Here is a 23,391-nt window from a genome sequence, read left to right as displayed (position 1 = left end):
ATACTGGAAGGGGGGAGACGATCCATCTGTATGCCATATCTGTCAAACCATTTTGAGAGGCGTGCAGGTATTTTCCCTCTGATTGACTCATACAAGCTCATCACCCCGCATATCATAACCGCTGGGATCTGCATCTCTTGTAGCTGTCTGGTCATGTGCGCTTGTGGAATAGTGTCGAAAGCCTTTCGAAAGTCCACAAAACATGTGTAGACTTTCTGGGACCGTGAGGATGCCTCTCAATGACTGCCCGTAAGGTGAAGATATGAAGGCCTCATGGGCCTATGAGACAAGGTACACATAAAAAAAGAGCTACTACAGAGGGAGTGCACAAGGCATCTCCTAGAGAGTGCATAAAGCAGCTCAAAATTATTATAGACAATACCTATATTCTAGTTCTATCATAGTGTGGCCTTCATTACATCAATTTAAAATTGAGAGTCTTTGGATTTCACGTTTGAATTCTCTAATCAATGCTTGCCCTTCATGTTTGAGTTCTCTAATCAATGCTTGTCCTTCACGGTAGGCCGCCCATTTTCCAGCGTTCGTGGCTTCTTTACTTTAATAAGTTTAGTGGCTCTTTGTTTGAGAGACTTGTATCTATGTTCCCTTTTTCAAATGGCATCTAGATTACATTCTTGAGGAAGTTGAATTTATCTTTTGTATATTCTGTTTGCCAAAGACAGCCATTTGGTAATCCCCCCATGCATGAAATCCACTTGTGAGTTTCTCTGGCTTTCCTACTCTTCCACTTCTATGTAGAGCTTAGCTTTATTCACCTTGCTATTTACATCAGCAATTGTATTTTGCTTCATTGACTTCACTCGAGTGGTGACCATTTCTTGTACTTTAGAAACCAGTAGGTGTTGGTGGAAACACGTTACGTTTGTGGAATACCTCATGGAGAACTTCTTGCTTCTGTTGCCCTCCATATCATGAACTCTCCTTTCTAGACCTACAAGCTGGAGCTTGCGCTCTTGAAATTCATGATCTAGATAATATACCCTCTTGTGGATCGTAAATGCTCTTCATGGGCAGCTGCAATAGTTGATTAAGAAATCTTGCTAGCCGGGGTCGAGATAACAAATTATTTTGACTTGGGAAACTCCATGGTGGCATGCATACACAATGTACCCCAATGCTAGAGCTAACCTAAGTTGGGCCAAGGGTTCAGCCCAACCCAGGGGATGCAAGCTGAGAAATTTTGGAGCTGTACTCCAATTGGAGCTGGAGCTACTTGTGGTCTGCAAGCTCCTTTGTAATCTGAGCAAATGCTCCCTATGTCGGACGATATCATGGATGAAAGCCGCCAAGAACCTCTCATTTGAAGACAAAGAGGTTTGAAATCATCCGTAAAGAGGCAATGATAGCTACCTCTGATCTCATAATACACTAGGCATTTGAAAGCGAAATGCTCCTCCGACTCGATCTCCTAATGATCGCATAGAGTACAGATGTGAACCTCTCTGAGTATACCCTATGATCGTCACAATGCGAAGTCGGTGCGATGAGACGTAGAACTACCCGATAGATATCCTCAGGGAGTGGGGGAGGTGGATCCATGTGTACCCTGGTGGATCAATGAAACTCTCTGCTGAAATGCAGAAGCAAAGGTCTTTGTAAAAACTAAGCTTCATAGGGAGCTCGTGGGGTGCCAACCAGATCCTAAATGTTTAATTATAAAAGATCCTTTCGGATGATCTGGTTCACCTCATGAAATGTGAGCGGGATGGAGGGGCCTCAACGCTATACTAGAATAGAGGTAACCTATCCATGTGGAGAGGCTCTCAAACCATTTGCATGTACATGCATACAAACACCTTTGGTCACCCTCTGCCACTAATTCCATTAAGGAGAAAAAAGCCAACCAAGGAAGCCTTCGTCACCCTGTTGTGCAAGACCCATACTGTCTAATGCGGTAGAGATATGTGATAATGTGAAAGCTGCATCAAGATGTAGTGGGGATGCTCTGAACTCAGCCAGGACTAAAAATGTGGGACTAAAGGCTTACTGTGAATCATTCGTAAAAGCTTGAGAACCTGAAGCCTCAACTTGAGCCCAATCTATCTCTAATAGGTCAGCCCCCCAACAACGGCTGCCATACATACTTGCTGGTCGGACCAAAGAGTCATAGAAAAGAGTCTTGGTCCGAGGGTCCTGGAAGTGAGAGTGAAAGCACTGCCACTTGAGTCTCTGGCCAGTGCAGTTTACCCCCTGCTCAGTTGGGCTTGTAATGCTAGTCACATCGTGAAGAACAAGCTAGAGTAAAGGACTCCCAAGTATGTGTTGGATGCAACCACTTGCATTGGCAATCCATCCAAGGTGAAATGCTCACTGGAGATCCTCTGTTGAGGAAGAGAGTAATACCACCTCATTTGTATACAGGAGAATTTGGAGCAAGGATCTGGCTGGAAAGCAACCAGACCCTCCAACTAAAGGTCTTAAGCTCATCTATGTAGAGGCTGAAGAAGCTTGGTGATAATGGACAACCTTGTTTGATCCCAATGGTGCTCATGATCTCCTTTGTCTACCCTACACTTGTCCAAACCCTACTTGAGACTCTCATAAAGTGCCATGACTACCAAGGTGATCTCTTGATCGTATCCCAACTCTTGTAGATGTCTGATGAGCCGGGCTCTGGGCACAGTGTGAAAAGCCTTGCGGAAATCCACAAAAAAGCAGGAATAGACCCTCTATCTCCATGCTCTAGTTCCTGGATGACCCCCCTGAGTGTAAGTATATGATCCATGGTCCCATGATCTATCCGGATACCCACGTGTCTCACAGCTCTGAGTCCCCAAAGCTCTGCGACTAGGCTAACCCCTTTGTCAAGTATGGATGCATAGATCTTGGACATGACATGTCCAACCATAATGGTCCTGTAGTTTTTAGGGCTCATGGGATCTCCTGCCTTGTGAATGGGGGTGATGGTGTTAGCAAATGCTCTATATGCTTGGCCACCTCATGAATGAATTCATCTAGACATCTCTGATCTTGGTAGGAGAGGAAACTAGATGGAGCTCCGAAACCCATGATAATGACCTCAAATCTCATAATACGCAAGGCACCTGAAAATTAAAATGCTCCTTAAACTGTTTTGCCTCTATGTTGAGATTGTTTAAAGGATCTTTTTTCATAGAAGAAAAGGAATTGGTCACATTCAGGTTGTAAGAATCCCGAAACATTTACCTTCCTGTGATTCCATGTGATGGCGTCTAATGTCTCCTGCTGGATGTTGAGGATAAAGCTTTGAGCGAAAGTGACCTGTGGAAAAGTTCCATGTGCCCTAGCTTAAGGTCTCTACCTCCTATCTCTGTCCTGTCCTCTGCATTTGAAGAGTTCAGGAATGATGATATTACCTCTTTCTAATTCCAATTTAACATATCAGCCTTGATTCACTGGGAATCACTAACCCTTTTCATGCAGCAAATGTGTATATCGTCAACTTCCTTGCATCTGCCAATGTCAGGGTGTGCAGAGGCAGTCTCTGAAAGTGATTGTGCTTTTCTTGGTAGAGAATAAATTATGTTCTGACTTTGAGGTGGTACTAATATGGTCCCTTTCTAGGCAATTCTATGACATTTAATTTGTTATTTGCTCATGATCCGCCATGCCTGTGTTCTAGGTGGCACAACCTGGTTCCACAAAGTTCGGGAGGTAAAAAAGGATGCTGTCTGTGTTGCAAGGCTCCGTGAATGTGGAGTCATATTTGTTGGAAAGACGAATCAGCATGAACTTGGATCAGGGACAACTGGCAATAATCCTCACTATGGGTATGAGCACACTAAAGAATTTGAAGGACTTCTAAACTGTGTATTAGGTGCATATCCTATATCATAGGCAGTATAGGATATGATGAATACAGGCAGTTTGAAGGAAATTTTACTATGAATATCCTTGTTCTATACCAACTAAAAGCTTGGGAGAGAGTACCTTAAGCTGTATATTTCTAAATGGAACTTCTTGTGGACTGCTTTGGCATCAGAACTGCTAGAAATCCCTATGATCCCAAGCGATACACAGGAGGTTCTTCTGCTGGATCTGCTGCATTAGTTGCATGTGGATTGTGTCCAGCAGCTTTAGGGACAGATGGTGGAGGTATTGTCTTTCTTCCATAAAGAAATATTAAACAGTTGATACTCTCAGCTTTTGTGTGTTCTTTCATGTTTCCCGGATACCTAAGTTGAGCAACAGACTTACAGAGGTATCTCATATTTTGCAGGGTCTGTTCGCATACCATCTGCATTATGTGGTCTTGTTGGCCTAAAAACCACTCATGGTCGTACCTCCACTGAAGGGTATCTCTTTCTCAGATAACTTTACTATTTTAGATGATCCTCAGTCTTTCTCAGATCATATATTATACCATTTTGAAATATTTGTCATTCCAAGCTCATAGAAAATTATCGTGTTTATGCAGAGTGCTAGAGCTTGGGTGGACAGTAGAGGTGGTTGCACCTATGGCATGCTCTGTTGAGGACACAATTCTCGTGTAAGCATCTAATTGGCAGTTTTGTAGGTCTAATATATTTGCAATACAAGCGTTTACAATTAAGCTTACCTCAATTGCCTATGTTGTCCCCTAAATTCCATTCGTTGCTTACAGGCTCCACCCGCTCAGCTCATTGTATCTGGTTCTTTTCAATCTCAAACAGACCCTTCAGTCTTTCGAAGACTTTTAATAAAAAATCTCTCTCTCTCTCTCTCTCTCTCTCTCTGTGGCTTGAGGGGGAGGAGCTTGAGGAGATGAGAGCACTATGGATCAGCAGTGAGATCCGTCGCCAGAATACGGTTGGACGAGAGACGCGAAGACCACACACGACACATGGGGCGACCAGAGCACCCACAATTGAGGTCTGACCTATCTCAGTCCTCCTCAGAGGGGACCGCTAGAGACGAGGCATTACTCTCCATGTAGCCCACCGGATACAGAGATCCAACCCCCCCACCGTGGGAGACAGCCCGATAGACACAGATAGGTGAGCTCTTTGCATCACATCAGAGGGCCATCAAGGAGCCGGGTTATATGGAGCCTGCACATGTACTTGGAGCTTTGGCTCTGAGCAGTGCTTGATTGCTCTTTTTCCTTCTATTTTGTGCTAGCTTTGTGCATGCTTAGCACTTATTACTCAGCAAGGGCCTTAGTGTGCCCTTTTCTTTCAGCCCACAGTGGCTTGTATGGGTTACATATATTTTGTACTTTGTCTCATACATTCGCGGGGTCTCCCAAAGACGTGAATACACCTTTCTTTCTTTCTTTTCTCTCTCTCTCACCACGGGGGATAGAGATGGAATGAGCTCAGTGGCACGTCATACATTTCTACACTTATTGAGTCGGCCCTAGACATAGTGGAGTAGAGAAGTATATGAGGGCGGCATGGGTCAATGGGATGAGACGACGAGGAGAGGCGAATCTAGAGATGTAGGGACCACACACGATGCAGAGACACATCAGAGCATGGACGATGTAGGTTTAGCCCATCATAGCTATACTCGGATGAGATTACCTAAGCAGAGGCATCACCCTTGAAATGGCCCACTGGATACAGAGGTCATGGAGACCGCGGGGGAGACCATGTCCCCCGCCACGACGAGAGATGACCCCGCATGAGATGTTTTTGTAGCTCACAGGAGAGCCACCATGGCACCTCATTATGTGTTTTGACTCTGAGATTGAGTACTATTTTTGAGTTTTGAGTTTTTGAGTCTAGTTTAGCATACTACTCAACAAAGGGCCTTAGCGAGACCTTTGCTTGAGTCCATGCTAGCTTGTATGAGTTATTCTCTTAGTTTGTACTTTGTCTCATAGCCCATGAGGCCTCCTGAAGATGGTAATACATCTTTCTTTCTTTTGTTGTTTTTGTGCGCGCGCGCGTGGGGGTGTGTGTGTGAGCACTTTCCCCCCTTTTTTGGAATAGTGGCTTTGTAATATAACGCAAAAGAAATTCGGGAAAAAAATGTGTGTGTGTGTGAGCAGCGCCTCTAGGCCCGCTTTTCCTACTTGCTTTGGCAAGCTTTTTTGGATCTTCGTCATTGACCCACGGAGTGTGTAGTTTGACCTTTTTTTCACATGGGTTCGATACTGGGCACTCTGGACTCAATGGAAAGACTGGAACCACAGAGTCTTTAGAGAGCCTACTTCTTCCATGTTCAACTATTTTCGAATGTCGCTCAAGCAATCCTTTTATGATTGCCTATCTATTTGACTTGTCTTACAATGAAATTTTCTAGGGTCTCCACTTTGGGGACCGCCTCTTGTAATAAAAAAATATATGGATTTCTTAATTTTAAAAAATAAAAGTGTCTCTGTGTAGGCCTCTAATTGGCAGTTTTGTACGTCTAATATGTTTGTGATACAAGAGTTTACAAGTAATGTGTCTACGTGGTCCCTAAACACATTGTTAAGGCATTTGGTCTATCTACACTGTATACCTGACTGCTCTTCTTTCTATGACATAGACACATGACTCAAGTAGCCATGTCCTACCTCTTGCACTCTTTCATAGCTATTGGTATCAAACACGCAGCCTTGAAACTTTATAATGGTCGAGCTAGCGATCATGAGGGCTTATGCACTAAATTTATTCCATATGGAATAGATATTTTGGTCCCAATCTTAGCAAAGCTTTTTAATGAAGCGGTCTGCAATAGGCTTTTCTCACATATGGACTATTGGCACCATTATGCCCATTCACAAGGTAGGGGACCCCATAAGCCCAGAAAAGTACAAAACCTAATTGGGCACGTCATGTCCAAGATTTATGCATCAGTGATCGATACAAAGGTCAACTAATTTGTAGAGATGTAGGGGCTCAAGGTTGAGGAACAAGCTACACTCAGGGGTGTCATTGAAGAGGTCAGGGCATTGAGACAGAGGGTATATTGTTTGATTTGTGCACTTTCACAAAGCTTTTCATACAGTGCCGCATATAGTGCTGAGAGCCCGCCATATCAGGCACTTGCAAGATTTGGGTTATGATCAGGAGATGTCTTGGGCCATTATGTGGACCGAGAAGATCATTAGCACTATTGGGATCAAAGATGGTTACCCATTGTTGCCTACTTTCTTGTTTGACCTCTGCATAGATGAGCTTGAAACTTCATGGGGATACTAGAGAGGGTTAGTGGCTTTGTCGTTGGCACTTGGATTCAGGCCCTCTTATATGCGGATGCCGTGATATTGATCTCATCCTTAGTGGAGGGCCTCCAGAGACATTTGGGTGCATTGTATACCTTTTCTATGTTGTACTACTTGAAGGTCAACCTTGGGAAGACCATCAGAATACTCTTCAACACCTCTCGAGCAGCCACGCACAGAGAGGAATTCACACTAGATGGGTCACAGTGGAGGTCGTACCATCATACACATACTTGGGCATTCTCTTCTCTAGTCCTATTTTCATGATGTGACTAGTAATGTACGCTCGACTAAGTGGGGCATATGCCGCACTTGCTCGACTAGAGTGGTAGTGCTACTACTCCCACTTTAAGGACTCTCGGACCAAGTCTCTTCTTTTTTATTCCTTGGTCTGCCCAGAGGGTATGTCTGGCAGCCTTTGTTAGGGGCTTGATTTATCAAAGGTGTAGTGGGCCCGGGTAGAGCAACTACAGGTTCTCTTGTTGTCATGAATGATTCGCACAGCAAGCCATCGGTCCCACATTAGATTGTTCTGGCACCCAGTGAGCTTCAAGTGAAGCTCAGCTTACAGATTTCAAAGGAGGGCTTCATTGATCCATCAGGATTCACCTCTCACATTCATTGAGGATATTGATCAGACAATTCTGTGTCTCATCGCATTGACTCCGTACTGAGAGTGGATAGGTTGAGGGCATACCTTGGGAGAGCCGCATATGCACCCTATGTGATTGCCATGAGATCAAGTCAGAGGAGCTTTATGCTTTCAGGTGCCTTGTGTACTATGAGATTTGCGGTTGTTATCACTGTCTTTTCAAAGATGGTTTCGAACCCCTCCCCATCTTCCTCTCTTATCCAGATCAGAGATGCCTTGTTGCCTTCATCATGAGATTGTTAGACACAGAGAGCACTTGCTAAGGACATAGAGGAGTCGTCAAGGCACATAGCCAGGCTCTACCTAGAGCATGATCATGGAGTTTTACCAACTAGATCGTACAGATCAGTAGATCGCTGGTAGTTGATGAGGTCGAGATTGAGAACCAGTGACACAAGCGACTCGATCTTCCCTCCATGTTCACTAGATTGGGGATACGACCAAGGGGGTTTACAATGGCTCTTGTCAGACATAGGGCTGCTTCTAGGAGACCATAGAGGAACCACGTAGAGACCATTGTCAGCGCTCTGACAGGTTTCTTATCATCACAACCTCATTCATCACCGAACTCCCCTTTAGCTTCCACCCTGGCTATGGGTCCACCTTTCTCTGATTTGTTAGATCTTATATACTTTGATTTGATTCTGTTTTTTTCATTGTGGGTGATGACGCCTGCTTCGAGGCACCACTAATGATGCTCGATTAGAGGATCCACCCTTTCGACTGATTATGTTGTATTCATTGTGGGTGATGACACCTGATTAGAGGCTCCACCCTTTCAACTCATTGTATGAGGCTTCTTTTAGTAACATAGGCACTTTGGTCTTTTGAAGACTTTGAATAAGCTTTATTTCTTTCTTTCTCTTTACACTTCAATCACATCCTCTCCCCTGAGTACTCCGCACGTCTTTCTACCTTACTCATAGATATCGAGGACATTCTAGTGAAGCTCAGCTTCTACAGGGATTATTGTTTACGGATTTCTGAGGAGGGCTTTATTGATCCACCAGGATCCACCTCCCGCATTCATTGAGGATATTGATCGGACACTTATGTGTCTCATCGCACGGACTCCGTACTGAGAGTGGATATGCTGAGGGCATACCTTTGGAGAGCTGCATATGCACCGTGTGTGATTGCCATGAGATCAAGTCCTCCAGAGCTTTTTGCTTTCAGGTGCCCTGTGTACTATGAGATTCAAGGTCATTATCACTGTCTTTTCAAAAATGGTTTTGAACCCCTCTCCAGCTTCCTCTCTTATCCAGATCAGAGATGCCTTGCTTCCTTCATCATGAGATTGTTAGACACAGAGAGCACTTGCTCAGGACATAGAGGAGTCGTTGAGGCACACAGCCAAGCTCTACCTAGAGCATGATGACAGTTTTACCAACAAAATTGTACAGACCAGTAGATCACTAGTAGTTCATGAGGCCGAGATTGAGAACCAGTCACACAAGAGACTCAATCTTCCCTCCATGTTCACCAGATTGGGGACAGGAGTCTTGACCGAGGGAGGTTGACTCCCATCTTGGTAATGAGTGCTTTTGTGTCTGCCATCGGGGTGTCACCCATTCCTAGGCCTCTGACTAAGGCATTTACACCATCGTTTCTCCTCCTCTAGACTATCGTAGATGAATGCCTTCTTTGGGGCTGATGCACTCTTCTTTGACACTTTCTTCCACTCTAGAGTCTTCTTCTTTCCTTCAGTTATTTGTTGAATGAATGAACTCTGTGTGTTTTCCCTGCATATTGGCTGGAATGGCTGCCATCTCCTTCCTAAATGTCTCATTTATTGATTTGAGTTTTGTTTGTCATCTTTTCCTCTTGTGCTTGAAAGGATTTAACTTGCTCTTTTATTGTATTCAACTCTTCATTTAGGGGTGGCTGAAAGTCCCCCTCTTCCCGCTGTGTGCATGCTCTCAATGTCTCATTTTCCAAATGAGAATGACAATTGGGGCGTTTAGCTCCTTGATGAGTGGAGAATGATGGCTGGTTTTTTCTCTAGTCTTCAGGCCATATCCTTGCATTTGACTTAGTTGATTTTTCCATTGTGCTTACATCTCCTCTTTCCATTTGTTCATGTCCTTCTGCATATGATTCCGCAGCCTATGCATGATTTCCTCTCCTTTGTTTGCCCCTATCTTATTTTTAGTGACTCAATGTCCACATCTTGCATCTTGAAAATCTCTTTAATTGTAGATAGAGATGTTTATTAAAGTTTATGGAAACTAAAGGGTCTATGAGACTGCAAAGACCAGATACAATGAGCTCAATGAGTGGGGCTTCTAAGCGTGCATCTGCACCAAGACAAGTACAACATAAACATAAAACACTGATGAAGAGAACGGAAGCTATGGTGTGGCATCACTGTGGTGATCCTCTATCCGTTGGCAGAGGAGTCACATCAATAGAAGACTCCGACAATGTACAGGGTGTGGCCCTCCTTTGGACGAGCGCCATTGTCACACCCATTGGATGTGCCTTTGGTCTGGTGAACTTGGAGGGAAGATCCTCAAGCTTGATCTGTGCATCGACACGTTGACAGGTCTATCATATCTCTTGCTTGGGCCTGGACTACGCCGTCTCCCTAGTGCCTCTTGGTCAATGGTATTTGACTTAAAAACTCAGTCTTCATACTATGTGTGGAATCAACGATCATACTCTCTTGGAATTTGGCCCTGAGTTGAAAGGAGAGTGAGACCACATTGTTTGCATACCATTGAATTTGGAATGAAGGATCTAGCAAGAGAGCAGCCTGTCCCTCCTAGTGTCCCAATGAAGGTCTTAAGCTCGCCGATGTAGAGGCCAAACACAGATGGTGATAGTGGGCAATCTTGTTTGACACCGATAGTCTCCGTCAATTAGCCTTCTAAACGCACCTAAGATCCTCTCGTAGAGTGCCATGACTGTCCACATGATCTCTTGACTATAACCTAGATCTTGCAAGCGTGTGATAAGGCCAGCTCTATACATTGTGTCAAATGCCTTGCAGAAATCCACAAAGCAGCAATAAAATCACTGTCTGTATGCTCTAGCCGGTGATTAGAGCGGCTCAATCTTCTACAAGAAGAATGTTCTCCATATCTGTGAGGAAGGTGGGGAGATGTGCAGAGTACTCAAGGGAGAGGATGTGATCGAAGTGCAAAGAGAAGGAAAGAAAGAAAGAAAAAAAGAAAGTTTATTCAAATTCTTTGAAAGATCGAAGGGTCTATGAGACTAAAAGAAGTCTCATACAATGAGTTGCAAGGGTGGAGCCTCTAGTCGTGCATCATCATCCGCAATGGATACAACATAATCAGATGAAAAGGTGGAGCCTCTAAGCGAGCATCATCGATGGTGCCTCTAAGCAGGATTATCACCCAGAATGAATACAACATAATCAAATCAAAGTATATCGGATCTAATACTTGCGTGGCCAAGGTGGAAGCTAAAGGGGAGTTCGGCAATGAATGAAGCTGTGATGATAAGAAACCTGTCATAGAGCAATGACAATGGTCTTTGCGTGGATTTGCTATGGTCTCCTAGAAGCAGCCCTATGTTTGACAAGAGCCACTGTAAACCACCTTTAAGAGTGCATGAAGAGTGGGGAAGGATGACGCACCCACGAGGCCGATGGTAATACAATTCAAGACTGCCATCGATAGATCCACCTTTATGATCATGAGAGCCATGCTAAAGGGAACCAAGACATATTTGGATGATAACCTCACGTTCTTCCAACAAGGAGCATCAAAGAGAGGGAATGGTACGTGTAGGCAGCCAAAGAAGGAAAATGGGCTGTCTACAAAGATGGGAAAGGGAAAGTCATTATCCGAGAGAGGTCAGAAAGAAAGAAAGAAAGTGTATTATTGTCCACTAAAGGCCAAAATGGGCCCATGGGACATCAAGAACTCTGCATACAAGATAGCACAAAATCAACGTGCCACAAAGAAGAGGCATCGTCGAATATCATCTAAGTGCTACGCAATACAATGCAAGTGAAAGTACATAATGTCAAATCTGAGCCTAAATACAAAGTAAACTAGATGCAAGGAAACCGCCCCTGGGTGCAAAATGGGGGGATGAGTACAATATGCCAATGCAAAGATACAAGTCCAGGTGTCACGGAGTCTGAAAACCAAAATAATACTGGAAATCCTGTCCATTGACTCTGCCTCCTGCTATGAGAATGAGAGTACAAATCTGAGCAAAGGTGAGGTGAGCGGCTGGTGGGGCGAGATCTCCATGAGTAAGTCTCCTCCGAAAAGCTGCCATCATCCTGGATCGTCTGGAGATGAAGCGGCGAGTACGTCCCCTATGTAACAAGATCCTGCGGCATCTACAAACCATCTCATATGTACATCCACAGGGTGGAGGCATGTGTCCTGTGTGAGCTCTGACCTCCTCGTGCTCCTCCTGGTCTCTGTCCTCTGGTACAGCGTGTGCCTGAGCTCTATCAGGCTGGGCTCTATCACGCTCCGGTCTGTGCTGATGGTCTCTGAGGTAGTCTCGTCGAAACATAGTGGCCTCCCTGACATAAAGAGCTAGGCAATGCTGATCCTCGTAGTCCATCACTCGTGAGAGAGGTCCAAAGCCATCCGTGAAGAGACAATGGAATCTACCTCTGAGCTCATAATATAGCGGGCATCTGCAAATGAAGTGCTCCTCTGACTCCACCTCTCCCATGGTGCAACAAGGGCAGATCTTGGTCTCTCGGCCTGGTCGCCGTCCATCCTCCATGCGTCACATCCTACCAGCCTCTATCTCGAGCTGATGCGAAGAGACTCCAAGCTGGCCAAGGGCAATCCCTTGGCCAGCTTAGAGTGCATGACAGTGTCGAGGCCATGTGGTAGGGAGACAACACGAATTGAAGATGGCAGTATCTAACTGCAATGGCATCTTATGGTCTGATCCAAGAGGTTTTTCAGAGGCTTACACTGACAGAGAGATGATATTCTACATCGAGATACATGAGAGTCGAGAGGACTACCCATAGCCATAGGATATTCTTGGGAGTCAGCCTACAGACGAGACGAGGAGAGATAGTGGGGCACGAGGCTCTGGGGGGTAGGAGTTCTCTTCAGATCACACCTGAGACCGCTTATCTCTGTGACAGGGAAGGAGGAGTGTGCACGGCACATGTCGATGCTGTTGCAACCACCTGATACATGGCTGCTCTTTATTGCTATATGTTACTTCCCCCCCAAACACATCATCATACGTGTATGAGGTCACTACAGGGGTCATAGCCCTTATGAGGCGATATATGATGATATTATGGAGTTCTCTAGGTTGGGAGAGGTACTCTTCCTAGGTGGCTTCAATGCACGCATAGGGAACACTTCAATGCATGCATAGGGAACAAGTAGGTGGAGTTGATGGATTTCGAGTTAACCCCCTCAGAGTGCTAGAGATGGACCTAGGAGAGCTTGGGATCGTGAGACATTCGGAGGATGTGACGATATGGGAGACACCTACTGGAGATAGGAGAAGTACACAAATTGATCGTATATAACGGTCTTTAGTGATACCGTTGTCTGAAGGGCTTACCTGCTTCCCACATGTAGGGGTCACTAGCAGTGTGGACTACTCATTGGGCTCTCCAGCTTTTGTGACATGTGTACAAGAATTTATAGTTCCCCCCCCTCTTGATGCCAACCATTCATACCTGTCATTTAGCATCTCAACTGCACTACTAGACATAGGACGTGATCCCCTTGCCCTCACATAGGTCTGGCTACACTTCGACCATGCTCTTTATGGAGTGTACATGAGCCACTTGTCCTGTAGGTTAGTGAACCCCTTTGGAGATGATGCAGATTTCGCCCATACCTTAGACACACTTGTACTTGTGATCCATGATGCTGCCACCAAGTCATTCCCCACAACCCGATCTATAGTACGCCCTTCACTGGGGAGATGCCACAGAACTCATGGTTTAATGATGAGTGTGGAGAGATGAGATCTCACCTCATACGAGAGCAAGCTCTGGGACATTTGATGAGGTCCAAGGAACAACAGATCTCACGACGTTTGACACAACGTTAAGAGGCAGACCTTCCTCTCACATAGGATGGATGAGGTGATTCGATCTTTTCAAGGAGGTGACCCACCCTTTGTATGAGACTCCTATCTGAGGGGAAGCCACCTATTCCCATTACAAACCCAAATGTGTGGCATACCTATGGGACATTCCTCTATGGCACCACGGTTCAGGCACTACAAGATATGTTCCCAGAGCCACCACATGCATTTTGTTCACTGCATAGAATGTGCATGCTGCATTACACTGGCTCCACAACCGGAGAACCCAAGACCATGAGGGGCTACAGACTGAGCACTTTACACATAGGAAGGAGGCCTTGGCCCCGATCCTAGCACATATGTTTAATCATGCTATATGCCACGGATTTCCCTTGCTTGAACTACAACCACAATTGTGCCAATACAATAAAGTAGGGGATCCCATGGACATTGGGATTTAATGTGCCGTCATACAATGGCCAAGATTTATGGGTCAATACTAGAGAGGGAGATCAGCTCCTACATAGAAACACACGAACAATGGGCATTGGGATAGGCTGGATTTCAGAGACATCATTTCACTCTTGATCATATCTTCACTCTACGGGCAGTCATCGATGAGGCGAGATTGAGATTCCAAAAAGTCTATGCTTGCTTTGTAGACTTTTAGAAGGCCTTTGACACAGTCCTATGATCTTGTATGATTAGGTGATTTCAGGAGATCCAGGAGACATGATGGAGTGAAGAAGAGTGCCCCCTCTCATCGACACTATTTGGGCTCTATATTGATGAGATTACAACCTTCATTGACTGCCTAGGAGGCGAGGGATCATTGCTGGCCAATTTGATGATACAAATACTGTTGTATGCAGAAGATATAGTCCCTCTATCCTCTTTAGCAACATGCTTACAAAGATACCCAGAGGCCCTAGAGGTGCTTTGGAGAGAGAGATTTGACAATCAACCTTGGCAAAACCAAGGCTATGACTTTCAACAACTCACGGGTAGTACTATATCGACACAGCTTCACTTGTCGAGGGGAGTCAGTGGAGATTGTTGTCATGCACCTATCTAGGGGCTATCTTTCAGGGCTAGTCTTCACGGTGACCCATGTAGCCAGGACACGACTTACACAAAGACAAGGAGCTCTAGCTTAGCTAGAGCGACAATGCTTTCAAGCACACTTCCAGGACCTCCCGATGAAGGGATGGCTATTTGACACAATTGTGAGACCGACAGCCATATACACAAGACCCTTTTGGGGGAGGGACCTATCAGCAATTCACTGTGGCGGCATTTTGAGAGGCTACAAGTGACTATGGGATCCTGGATGAGAGTAAGCCCTCAGTCCCCCACCAGATCATACATGCAAAGTTTGCCCCACGACACCACTCCAGATTGATGCCATCTTCTAGATGATCACTTATCTTCACATGGTCTGGGCTTAACCTAGGTGGAGACTACCAAGGTTGGCACTAGAGCGTATCCATTGCTCTCCTTGTCTCAATCCTTAGCTGATGGGAAGAGACCCGCATTCGTTCTATGGCAGTCCTCAAAGCGTATGGGACTCATGTCCTCTAGATATCAGAGTCTGAAAATCACTTCATTCTCCGATACTCTGAAGCAGTGGTCATGGTAGAACTGGATCTTGGTGGGGAAGTCTTACCCCCCCCCCCCCCCCCCCCAAGTCCACAACGTATAGAGCTGGAGACGGTTGATATCCTCCCGTGGGACCAAGGGATCAGGGGCATCAAGCTGCCATGAAAGGGACGGACACGGTCCATCTGAACATCCTAGCTCTCAACACATCTAGATATGGGTGCATACCAGGCCGTGCTAACCCCACTCTTGGCTAGTCCTCGGAACTCAATAGTGATTTGTTAGACTCCTCTAACAAGAGGTGACTCTAGACCTTCATCTTTCACATTGGATAGTTAGGCTTTTCAAGCTTTCTGGTTTCCCCAAAGTTGAGGATGGGAAAATGGCCAGCCATCTTGAGGTGATTCTTTAGTGAGTGGGTGAAATTTGGAACTGGACTAACATTTGACTTCGATATCATATCAGAGATTAAAACACACCGTGACCAGCTTCCCTCGACCACACATAGTGGAAACTCGTTATTACTTTCAAGGGGCAACTCATAGGATGAAAGCTTCTCAAATCACAATCCTACTTCGACCAGGTACCAAATACAGCAGAAAAACAACACCATGGACATGTATTCACAAATGCAAATTACACAAGAAGCACTTCTTGATTACACGTAACCATCAAGGAGCGAAGCTCCTATTCACCCACTATCGAACTATTACAGAAGCAATTCAACAATGACAATGAAGGGATGATGTGGATCCTACCTGTGTCAAATGAGGGCTTCAGTGGGATCCTCGTCCTTGCTCATCTTGGAGCTCTTGGCTGCTTCAACTCGGCTTGTGAGTTGCGACTGCTTCGACTCACTCACAGCTTGCAACCCCCCGAGTTCGCTTCACTACTCACTCCCAAAGTGACTTCGTTGTGTGACTTGAGTGCCGATTCCATGATTGCAGTTGAATGCAAGTGCCGACTATATACTCAAACATCTAGGCCAAGCGCTCTCACTTGCAACCCCCCGAGTTCGCTTCACTACTCACTCCCAAAGTGACTTCGTTGTGTGACTTGAGTGCCGATTCCATGATTGCAGTTGAATGCAAGTGCCGACTGTATACTCAAACATCTAGGCCAAGCTCTCTCACTTGCTGGCCTTGAACCAGTGCAGTGGCACCAGTCCCTTATGGCTGCCGCATTTTTGTCAGGAAGTCAGGGTGATTTGCCCCTGACCTCCAGCCGAAATAGCCAGCCTTCAATGGCTTCTGACTCATCGCCACAAATGCTTGCACTTGACCTTTGTTCGATGGAGGCTCGATGGAAGCACCATTTGTTCGAACCCTATTTGATAAACACACCAAATCGATGGCATGGCACCTGTTGCCAATTGAATCCTGGTTGGTGACGTAGCAAATGTTTGATATTCATGCAAGATTCGATAATGTGGCACTGTTCAACAGTTGAGAACTTGGCAGTCACTGCTTGACAATCAAAACTCACATGAGGGTCAGTGATTTCTAACAGGGCGTTTTCAGGTTACTGAAATACTTTAAGAGAAGGAGGTAAGTATTGATTTCTAGCTGGATGTATTTGGAATCCTAACATTTATCTTAATTTTAATAATCTCCTGAAAAGTAAGCTTTATGAAGACTAAATATAGAATTGTCTTTGGGTTGATACTTTAAATGCAGTTATGCAGCCATGGCAGGATCTGATCCAAACGATCTTACAGTCTCCAAGCCAGTAAGCACTTGATTCTTTGATGATCTGAGTTTCAGACTCGTAAAAGGGTGCTATGGCAGTGAGGCCGGAGGCATTTTATGCTTTCTGCTGATCCTCATTCTTCCTTGCCATGTCACTTTTCAGCTTCTCTAATCTGTCCTTCTCTAGTCTGATCTTTCCTTGAAACTCTTAAGTGGCTTTTTTATAGATGCGCACTCCAGGTTCTTTGGCAGGTGATCCTGATTGTGCTGCTCAAATTCTGCTCCTTTTTGTAGGTAGTGAGTTTTCCTTTATTTGAAAGCTCAGACGGTCCGGATATTGCAAGTGTGATAGGATCTCTAACACTTGGTAAATATACTGAGGTGAGACCAAGTGAAAGTCTGTAGCATAATTACTTTCTATGCTAGGTATGTATACATGTTTAAATCAGTGTAAAAGAGCTAAAGCCACTTTAGATTATTGGTTTGATCATTGGGTCTACATGTTAATGTGGAATATGCAGTGGTTTAATGATGTTTCTACCCCAGAAGTGCTGGAAGCATGCGAAAAGGCTCTTGAACTTCTTCAACAAAAGTATGGAGTTAAGGTGACGATGTGTTCCAGTTGTAAAGAACAGATTCAGTTGCAATTTTTTTGCGAGATCTATGGTTTGTTATTATGGGACCTGTCCTTGCTTCAAATTGCATGAATTGTGTGTCCCCAAATGTTGTCCATACACACTAGGCTATGTATAATTCTTATTTGTCAGAGCAATCAGTTGTTAAATATTTTATGACCATTTTCGGGACTTGTAGATGAAGGAGATCATCTTGCCTGAATTAGAAGAAATGCGAATAGGCCATCTTGTGAGCATTGGCTCAGAGATCGCCACTGCTACCAATTCTCATTATATTGCAGGGTTAGTAAATCTAAACCTACTAGTCATTTCCTGCCTTCAAAATCAAGTTTCTATGCCTTGTGTCATCTGATCAATCAATGTCACACTCTACTTTGAAAATTGTCTTCAAATAACGGTGTAAGTCCACCAGCTGTACATTCTAGTGTTTTGCATGATTTTCTTATCAAATAACTTGTCAAATCATAATAACCTCTACGTCTTCACATTGCAACTCTTGACTCTGTAAATCTAGCCAAAAGTATTTTGCACACAGTTCCTTTTAATGTTTTCCTTTTTTGAGCAAGCAATCCTTCTGCTAGTTCAAAAACTTGAGCAAACTGCCAACATCACTTCTCTAATACAAATACTGAAAGAAATTTCTTGACGACCAGGTAAAATACTTACCAAACTTCCAATATGCTAATGCTGGCTGTGAGTATGAATGTTAGTACCAGCAAAAAAACCTCAATCACATCATCCAATATGCAAGCATACCTGCTTGCATACCGAACTTCCAATAAGCCAATGCTAGATGTGAGTACCATCAAGAAATCCTAGATGACATAATTACAGGTGGGCAATCCATGGTGATATAAAAGAGGTACAATATCTAAAAAAGGATTACATATTCTCAGCTAGAGCTTTGTAGTGTGGCATTGGTTCTGGGTCCTCAAGAAAGCCTTTTGGCGATCGTAGATTTTCCACATGCAGTTCAAAGGTGCCTGAAAATCCCCTGTTTGCCTCTTTTTGAATAGTCGTATACATCACATGGTCCCAAATTTTTGTATATAGAACTCCTCTTATAAAAACTGACAAGCTCGTTGATTACCTAGAAGCAGGCTTCTTCTAGATGCGGCACATCAGAAGCATGAACGGATTATTCTTTGAATAGCACGTGTGGGTCTGATAACGTTGCTACTGCATAGAGACATTGGCATTGAGATTGAAATAGCTCTATACCAGGAAGCTAAGCCTCTCAAACCTGGAGAATGAGCTGATCTACATGGGTGTTCTTTGTGCTAGAGGGTGGGTTCTGTTGACGGAAGGAAGAGAGTGTGGGAAGAAAGTTGAGTGTCACAAGTATTGGGGAGAGAGAACACCAACACTTGCTGACTTTACACTAATAAATTAGGGTCGGAAAAACATGAGAATTTATGATTAGATCCCATGAACTCAATATGATCCTCTAAGGGACATATGAACATATAGTCTAATCTATGTGTGTGAACACCCCCTCTTTAATCGCACTAGAGAAGTAGTGGGTAAGAATCGCAAAGCATAACTTCCCGATTTTCTAAAAGTAAAATATAAAGTATCAACTAAGATATTTGAGCTCCTTTCTGGTTGCATCAAGATGTGACTTTTTGGGATTTTGCATAAATTGACTGAGAAACACTATCTGCGAAAGGTTTTTCTAGCCTTCTGATTATCAAATAACTACAGCTGCAAATGAATTGTGTATCATTAAGATCGGTTGTAGAAGATTTGTCATAAGCTGAAAGCTTAATGTTCGATTTTATCAGAGCAGTCAAGGGTTTGCGGTCATGCAATTGGAATTGCTTCAAAACTATCGGAGCAGTCAAGGGTTTGCGATCATGCAATTGGAACTGCTTCAAAACTTTCCAAGTGTATTTGCCACGTGTGCAACCATGATGCCAGTCTCATCTCTCCAAATTTCTATGATGAGGGAGGTCTCCCATGTCTTTCATGTCAAACTCAGATGCGAGGTGCATTCAAGTCAAATATGTTAACGATTGGAATCCATGATGATCAAGCGATCAATATAAAGGCTAGTAGAGCAATGCCTTATGACGTTTTCCAAATGTACGGAGATGGATCCAAGTCCAAGGGTTGAAAACCAACTCACAGAAAATGGTTAGGAATGCAAGCATTCGACTTTGAGGCAGGACCTCGAGCCAGGATGAGTTGTTCCCATCGAGTCAGGTGGCAGTATGTATTTGTCCAAACGTAATGAAATCGCAGACCTAGAGGGGGTTTCCTTGTATTCTCATGCACCTATTGTTTGGTGAGCTTCTTAAGATCCGGCTGGGTTAGATGATTGTTAGTGCGGGAATCCAGACTGCACAGATTGATCATAGTGAGCAGTTTGTTTCTGGGGTACATAGGTTCATCGATTTGGGGGCAATGCACCAGTTTGGACCTGAGAGGGGCTTCACAGGGGTTTTTATAGCTGTCAGACACAATGCCCATGCAGAGAAGCAGCTTGCACCTATGGCAGTATCAGTTGGATTGTTGTATCTGTACAGTACTGGACTACAGGAGTATGTCTAGCACCTATGGCCCTAGGTGCAGCAGTACCAGGCTCCCAGTGATCGTGTTGAGATGGTTCGTGCCAAGAGGGGGCTTTTTCAATAGTATCTATGGCAGCCCTCAGCGATGGAGCATCACACGACGGATTCCTCCAGTTGTTCCAGCAGCACACCTAGCTCCCTGGAGATCATGTTACATCCAAGAGCTGAGAGGGGGTGTTGGAGGTCACCATCTCTTGATACCATGGTTAGGTTAGGGCAGTGAGAGCCTTTGTTGTAGGTGTGCCCGCTCCTTGTGAGGTTAGCGTAGTGTAGGGTAGGGAAGATCTGCCTAAGTGGAGGTGGCTCAGGCCCCAATGGCCATGTGGGCAGGTTGCTATGATGGCACACTGTTGCGAGGTGTTCCCAGAAGGTTCCGGGGCAGTTACGCCTTTGTTTGTGGCTCCCTTGTAGCCTGCTCTGCTGTGGCATGGAAGCCTATATGAAAGTGCATTGAGCTGGACTGTGCGGCCACCCTTTGGTACTGCAGCCCCACCCGTAGCAGGCTTTATACGAGCAAAGGTGAGCCAACCTATTGGTTGGCCACCTAGGCTCTGGTCAGCCTAGTTGGGGCAGGGAGTCAGCCCCACCATTGGAGGGAGTTGGTCCCTAGGGGCAGTAAGTCATCCTATTTGAGGAAAGGGATCAGCCCCTTATAGGGCTGTGTGTCAGCTTCTATATGCAGTAGAATCAGCCTAGAAATTGGCTCATCATGGCTACTATGATGACTTGTGCTTGTGGCCAAAACTCCTTGATCTCCATTCCATTGATTCATTTTGGAAATGTGTCCCCTTTCAGGTCTTCTAAGGTGTTAATACCTTTATTAAAGCACTTTTTGATTTGGTATGTTTTGATTAAGTGTAGTCCAACCCATACCCGAAGGAGGTTTTTCCTTCTTCCGCTCGTGTCTCCACAGCCAGCTTCGAAACCTTCGAAGTGCTGTCTGGCGCTTGTGCATTTGCATTCAAAATGTACCCTCGTGCCTGCTGACTTGGACGATCAACTGAACTTGATCTTTTGTGAGACTTGCCACTCTCGTTGTCCCACTCGGAGCGGGCACTAGTCCTCCTCCTCTGCTTCAGCCCTCAGTGGCTTGTATGAGTTTCATTCCATTTGCTGTACTTTGTCCCATAGGCTTGTGAGGCCTCCCGAGAACGTTAATACATCTTTATTTATTTATTTATTTGTCTCCATTTCTGTTCAGGTCCGCTGCACTTCTCAAAGAGATAAGCTAGTCTCTACATAAATAAAAAGAAAACTGTGTTGTGCATGGTTAAGCTTGAGTATCTCAGTTTCATTATAACTCTTGATGGAGTTGAAATGGATCCAAAGAAGGTGGCTGCAATTGTAGTTTAGCTGGTGCCTAAGAATGTGACAGCTTTGCAATCCTCTTAGGACTTGACAGTTCTATAGAAGATGTATCAGAGCGTATTCTGATATTGTCTCTCCATTGATTGAGTTGAACTCAGACAAATTCCTTATGTTTGGAGGAAAATTTGACAAGAGAGCTTTGACACAATAAAGAGAGAAGTGGCTCAAGGACCTATGTTAAAGATTATTGATCCCTAGAAACTGTTTTTCTTGGGAACCGATGCAAGTAGCATTGTGGTTGGAGTGGTTTTGTTACAAGAAGGGAGGCAAGTTGCCTTCGAAAGCAAGAAGCTTTCACCTTCTCAAAAAAATTGACCCACTTATGATCAAGATTTGTATGCCATGATCCATGCTTTGAAAGCATGGAGACATTAGTTATTCAAATTTTTACATTGATGTCAACCATTGAAGGCAGATGGAAGCAATGGAATGGAGAAGGTGGAAGCAAATGAGCAAAACCGTAATGCTATAATGAATTGCAAGAATGAATGAAAAGTACAAAGTACACCCAATGTAATGAAACCCTAGGACAGGGTGTCCTAGTCGTACATAGTGTACTAATTGGCACATGTCATAAGTGCCCTAACTGTCCTAACTGCCTATATCCTAGCCTACAAGGCACATACCAGGGAACAGAAGGCACTTATGAATAGCCTGTGGAATGGCCTACAAACCCCCCTCCATGGTATGGGCTGAAGTATCCTAGAATGTCTCAGAATACTTGAAGAACTAATGGCATGGTTGCACATGTTCATCCTATATGGATATAGCAACCTATGACTGTACAGAGCATAACAGATCAAGCTACAAAAGGTTCTAAGTTCAAAGCTTTTGAGAAAGCTTCAAACGTAGGTTGAGGAAGAGCTTTTGTAAAGAGATTTGCCAAGTTTCTTCAGTGGGAACATAAGACAACTGAATATCATTTGCTGACAATCTCTCTTTGACATAGTGATAATCAGCCTCAATATGCTTTGTGTGGGCTTGGAAAATTGGATTCTGTGTAACAGCCAAAGCACTATGACTATCAGTGAAGATGACGATAGGAGTTGTTTGACTGCATGAAGATTTGCAAGTAACTTCCAGAGCCAAAAACACTCCACTGTAGCTGTAAAAGCTGCTCTGTACTTAGCCTCACAGCTGGAAGTAGCAACTGTACTTTACTTCTTGCTGAACCAAGAAATGCATGAAGTGTACCAAGCATGAAATAGTTGCCACTATGTGACACATGGGTTTGGAACAGCCAGCCCAATCACTATCAGTGAATCCATGCATGACAAGTGAAGAATTGGCCTTCTAAAGAAGGCCCAAATGCATGAATCCATGCATTACATGCAGTGAATCCAAGCATGACAAGTAAAGAATTTGCCTTGTAAAGAACGCCGAAATGCTGAGTGCCTTTGAGATACCTAAAGACAAGCTTCACGGGCCTGCCAATGGTGTGTAGAGGGGCTGTGCATGTATCTGCGCAACTGTGAGACAACATATAGAAGATTTGGCTTGGTATGGCATAAATAAATCACACAACCAACTGCCTATTGATAGAAAGTGATATCGCATGCACCGTTGTATCCTCATATGAGAAATGAAAACCAGGCTCTAATGGTGTGGATACTGGCTTGTAATCCTCAAACTGAAGAACGTTGCGATCCATCATTCTATTGATGTGACTGAAGCATTTGGTAACCCAAAAGGCATCACTAAGTATCCATACAACCCAAATGTATTGCGAAAAGATTTT

The 23,391-nt window shown here is 44.4% G+C and overlaps 1 protein-coding gene across 1 annotated transcript in view; it reads left to right on the top strand.

Annotated features, from left to right (window-relative positions):
• The window catches only part of FAAH (fatty acid amide hydrolase), a 222,569-nt gene that overhangs the window by 156,147 nt on the left and 43,031 nt on the right, over positions 1-23,391 (top strand). Inside the window, exons 8-15 of the mRNA XM_087392616.1 lie at positions 3,623-3,770; positions 3,983-4,095; positions 4,220-4,295; positions 4,418-4,489; positions 17,066-17,117; positions 17,372-17,458; positions 17,599-17,682; positions 17,891-17,994. Coding sequence (XP_087248742.1) covers positions 3,623-3,770; positions 3,983-4,095; positions 4,220-4,295; positions 4,418-4,489; positions 17,066-17,117; positions 17,372-17,458; positions 17,599-17,682; positions 17,891-17,994 — 736 coding nt within the window. The remainder of the gene's footprint in view (positions 1-3,622; positions 3,771-3,982; positions 4,096-4,219; positions 4,296-4,417; positions 4,490-17,065; positions 17,118-17,371; positions 17,459-17,598; positions 17,683-17,890; positions 17,995-23,391) is intronic.

Source organism: Dipteris shenzhenensis, chromosome 21 (assembly GCF_047967505.1).
Source record: "Dipteris shenzhenensis isolate YYH24624 ecotype China chromosome 21, Dip_SZ_1.0, whole genome shotgun sequence".
Taxonomy (NCBI): Eukaryota; Viridiplantae; Streptophyta; class Polypodiopsida; order Gleicheniales; family Dipteridaceae; genus Dipteris; species Dipteris shenzhenensis.
This window is presented reverse-complemented; position numbering and strand designations above follow the sequence as displayed.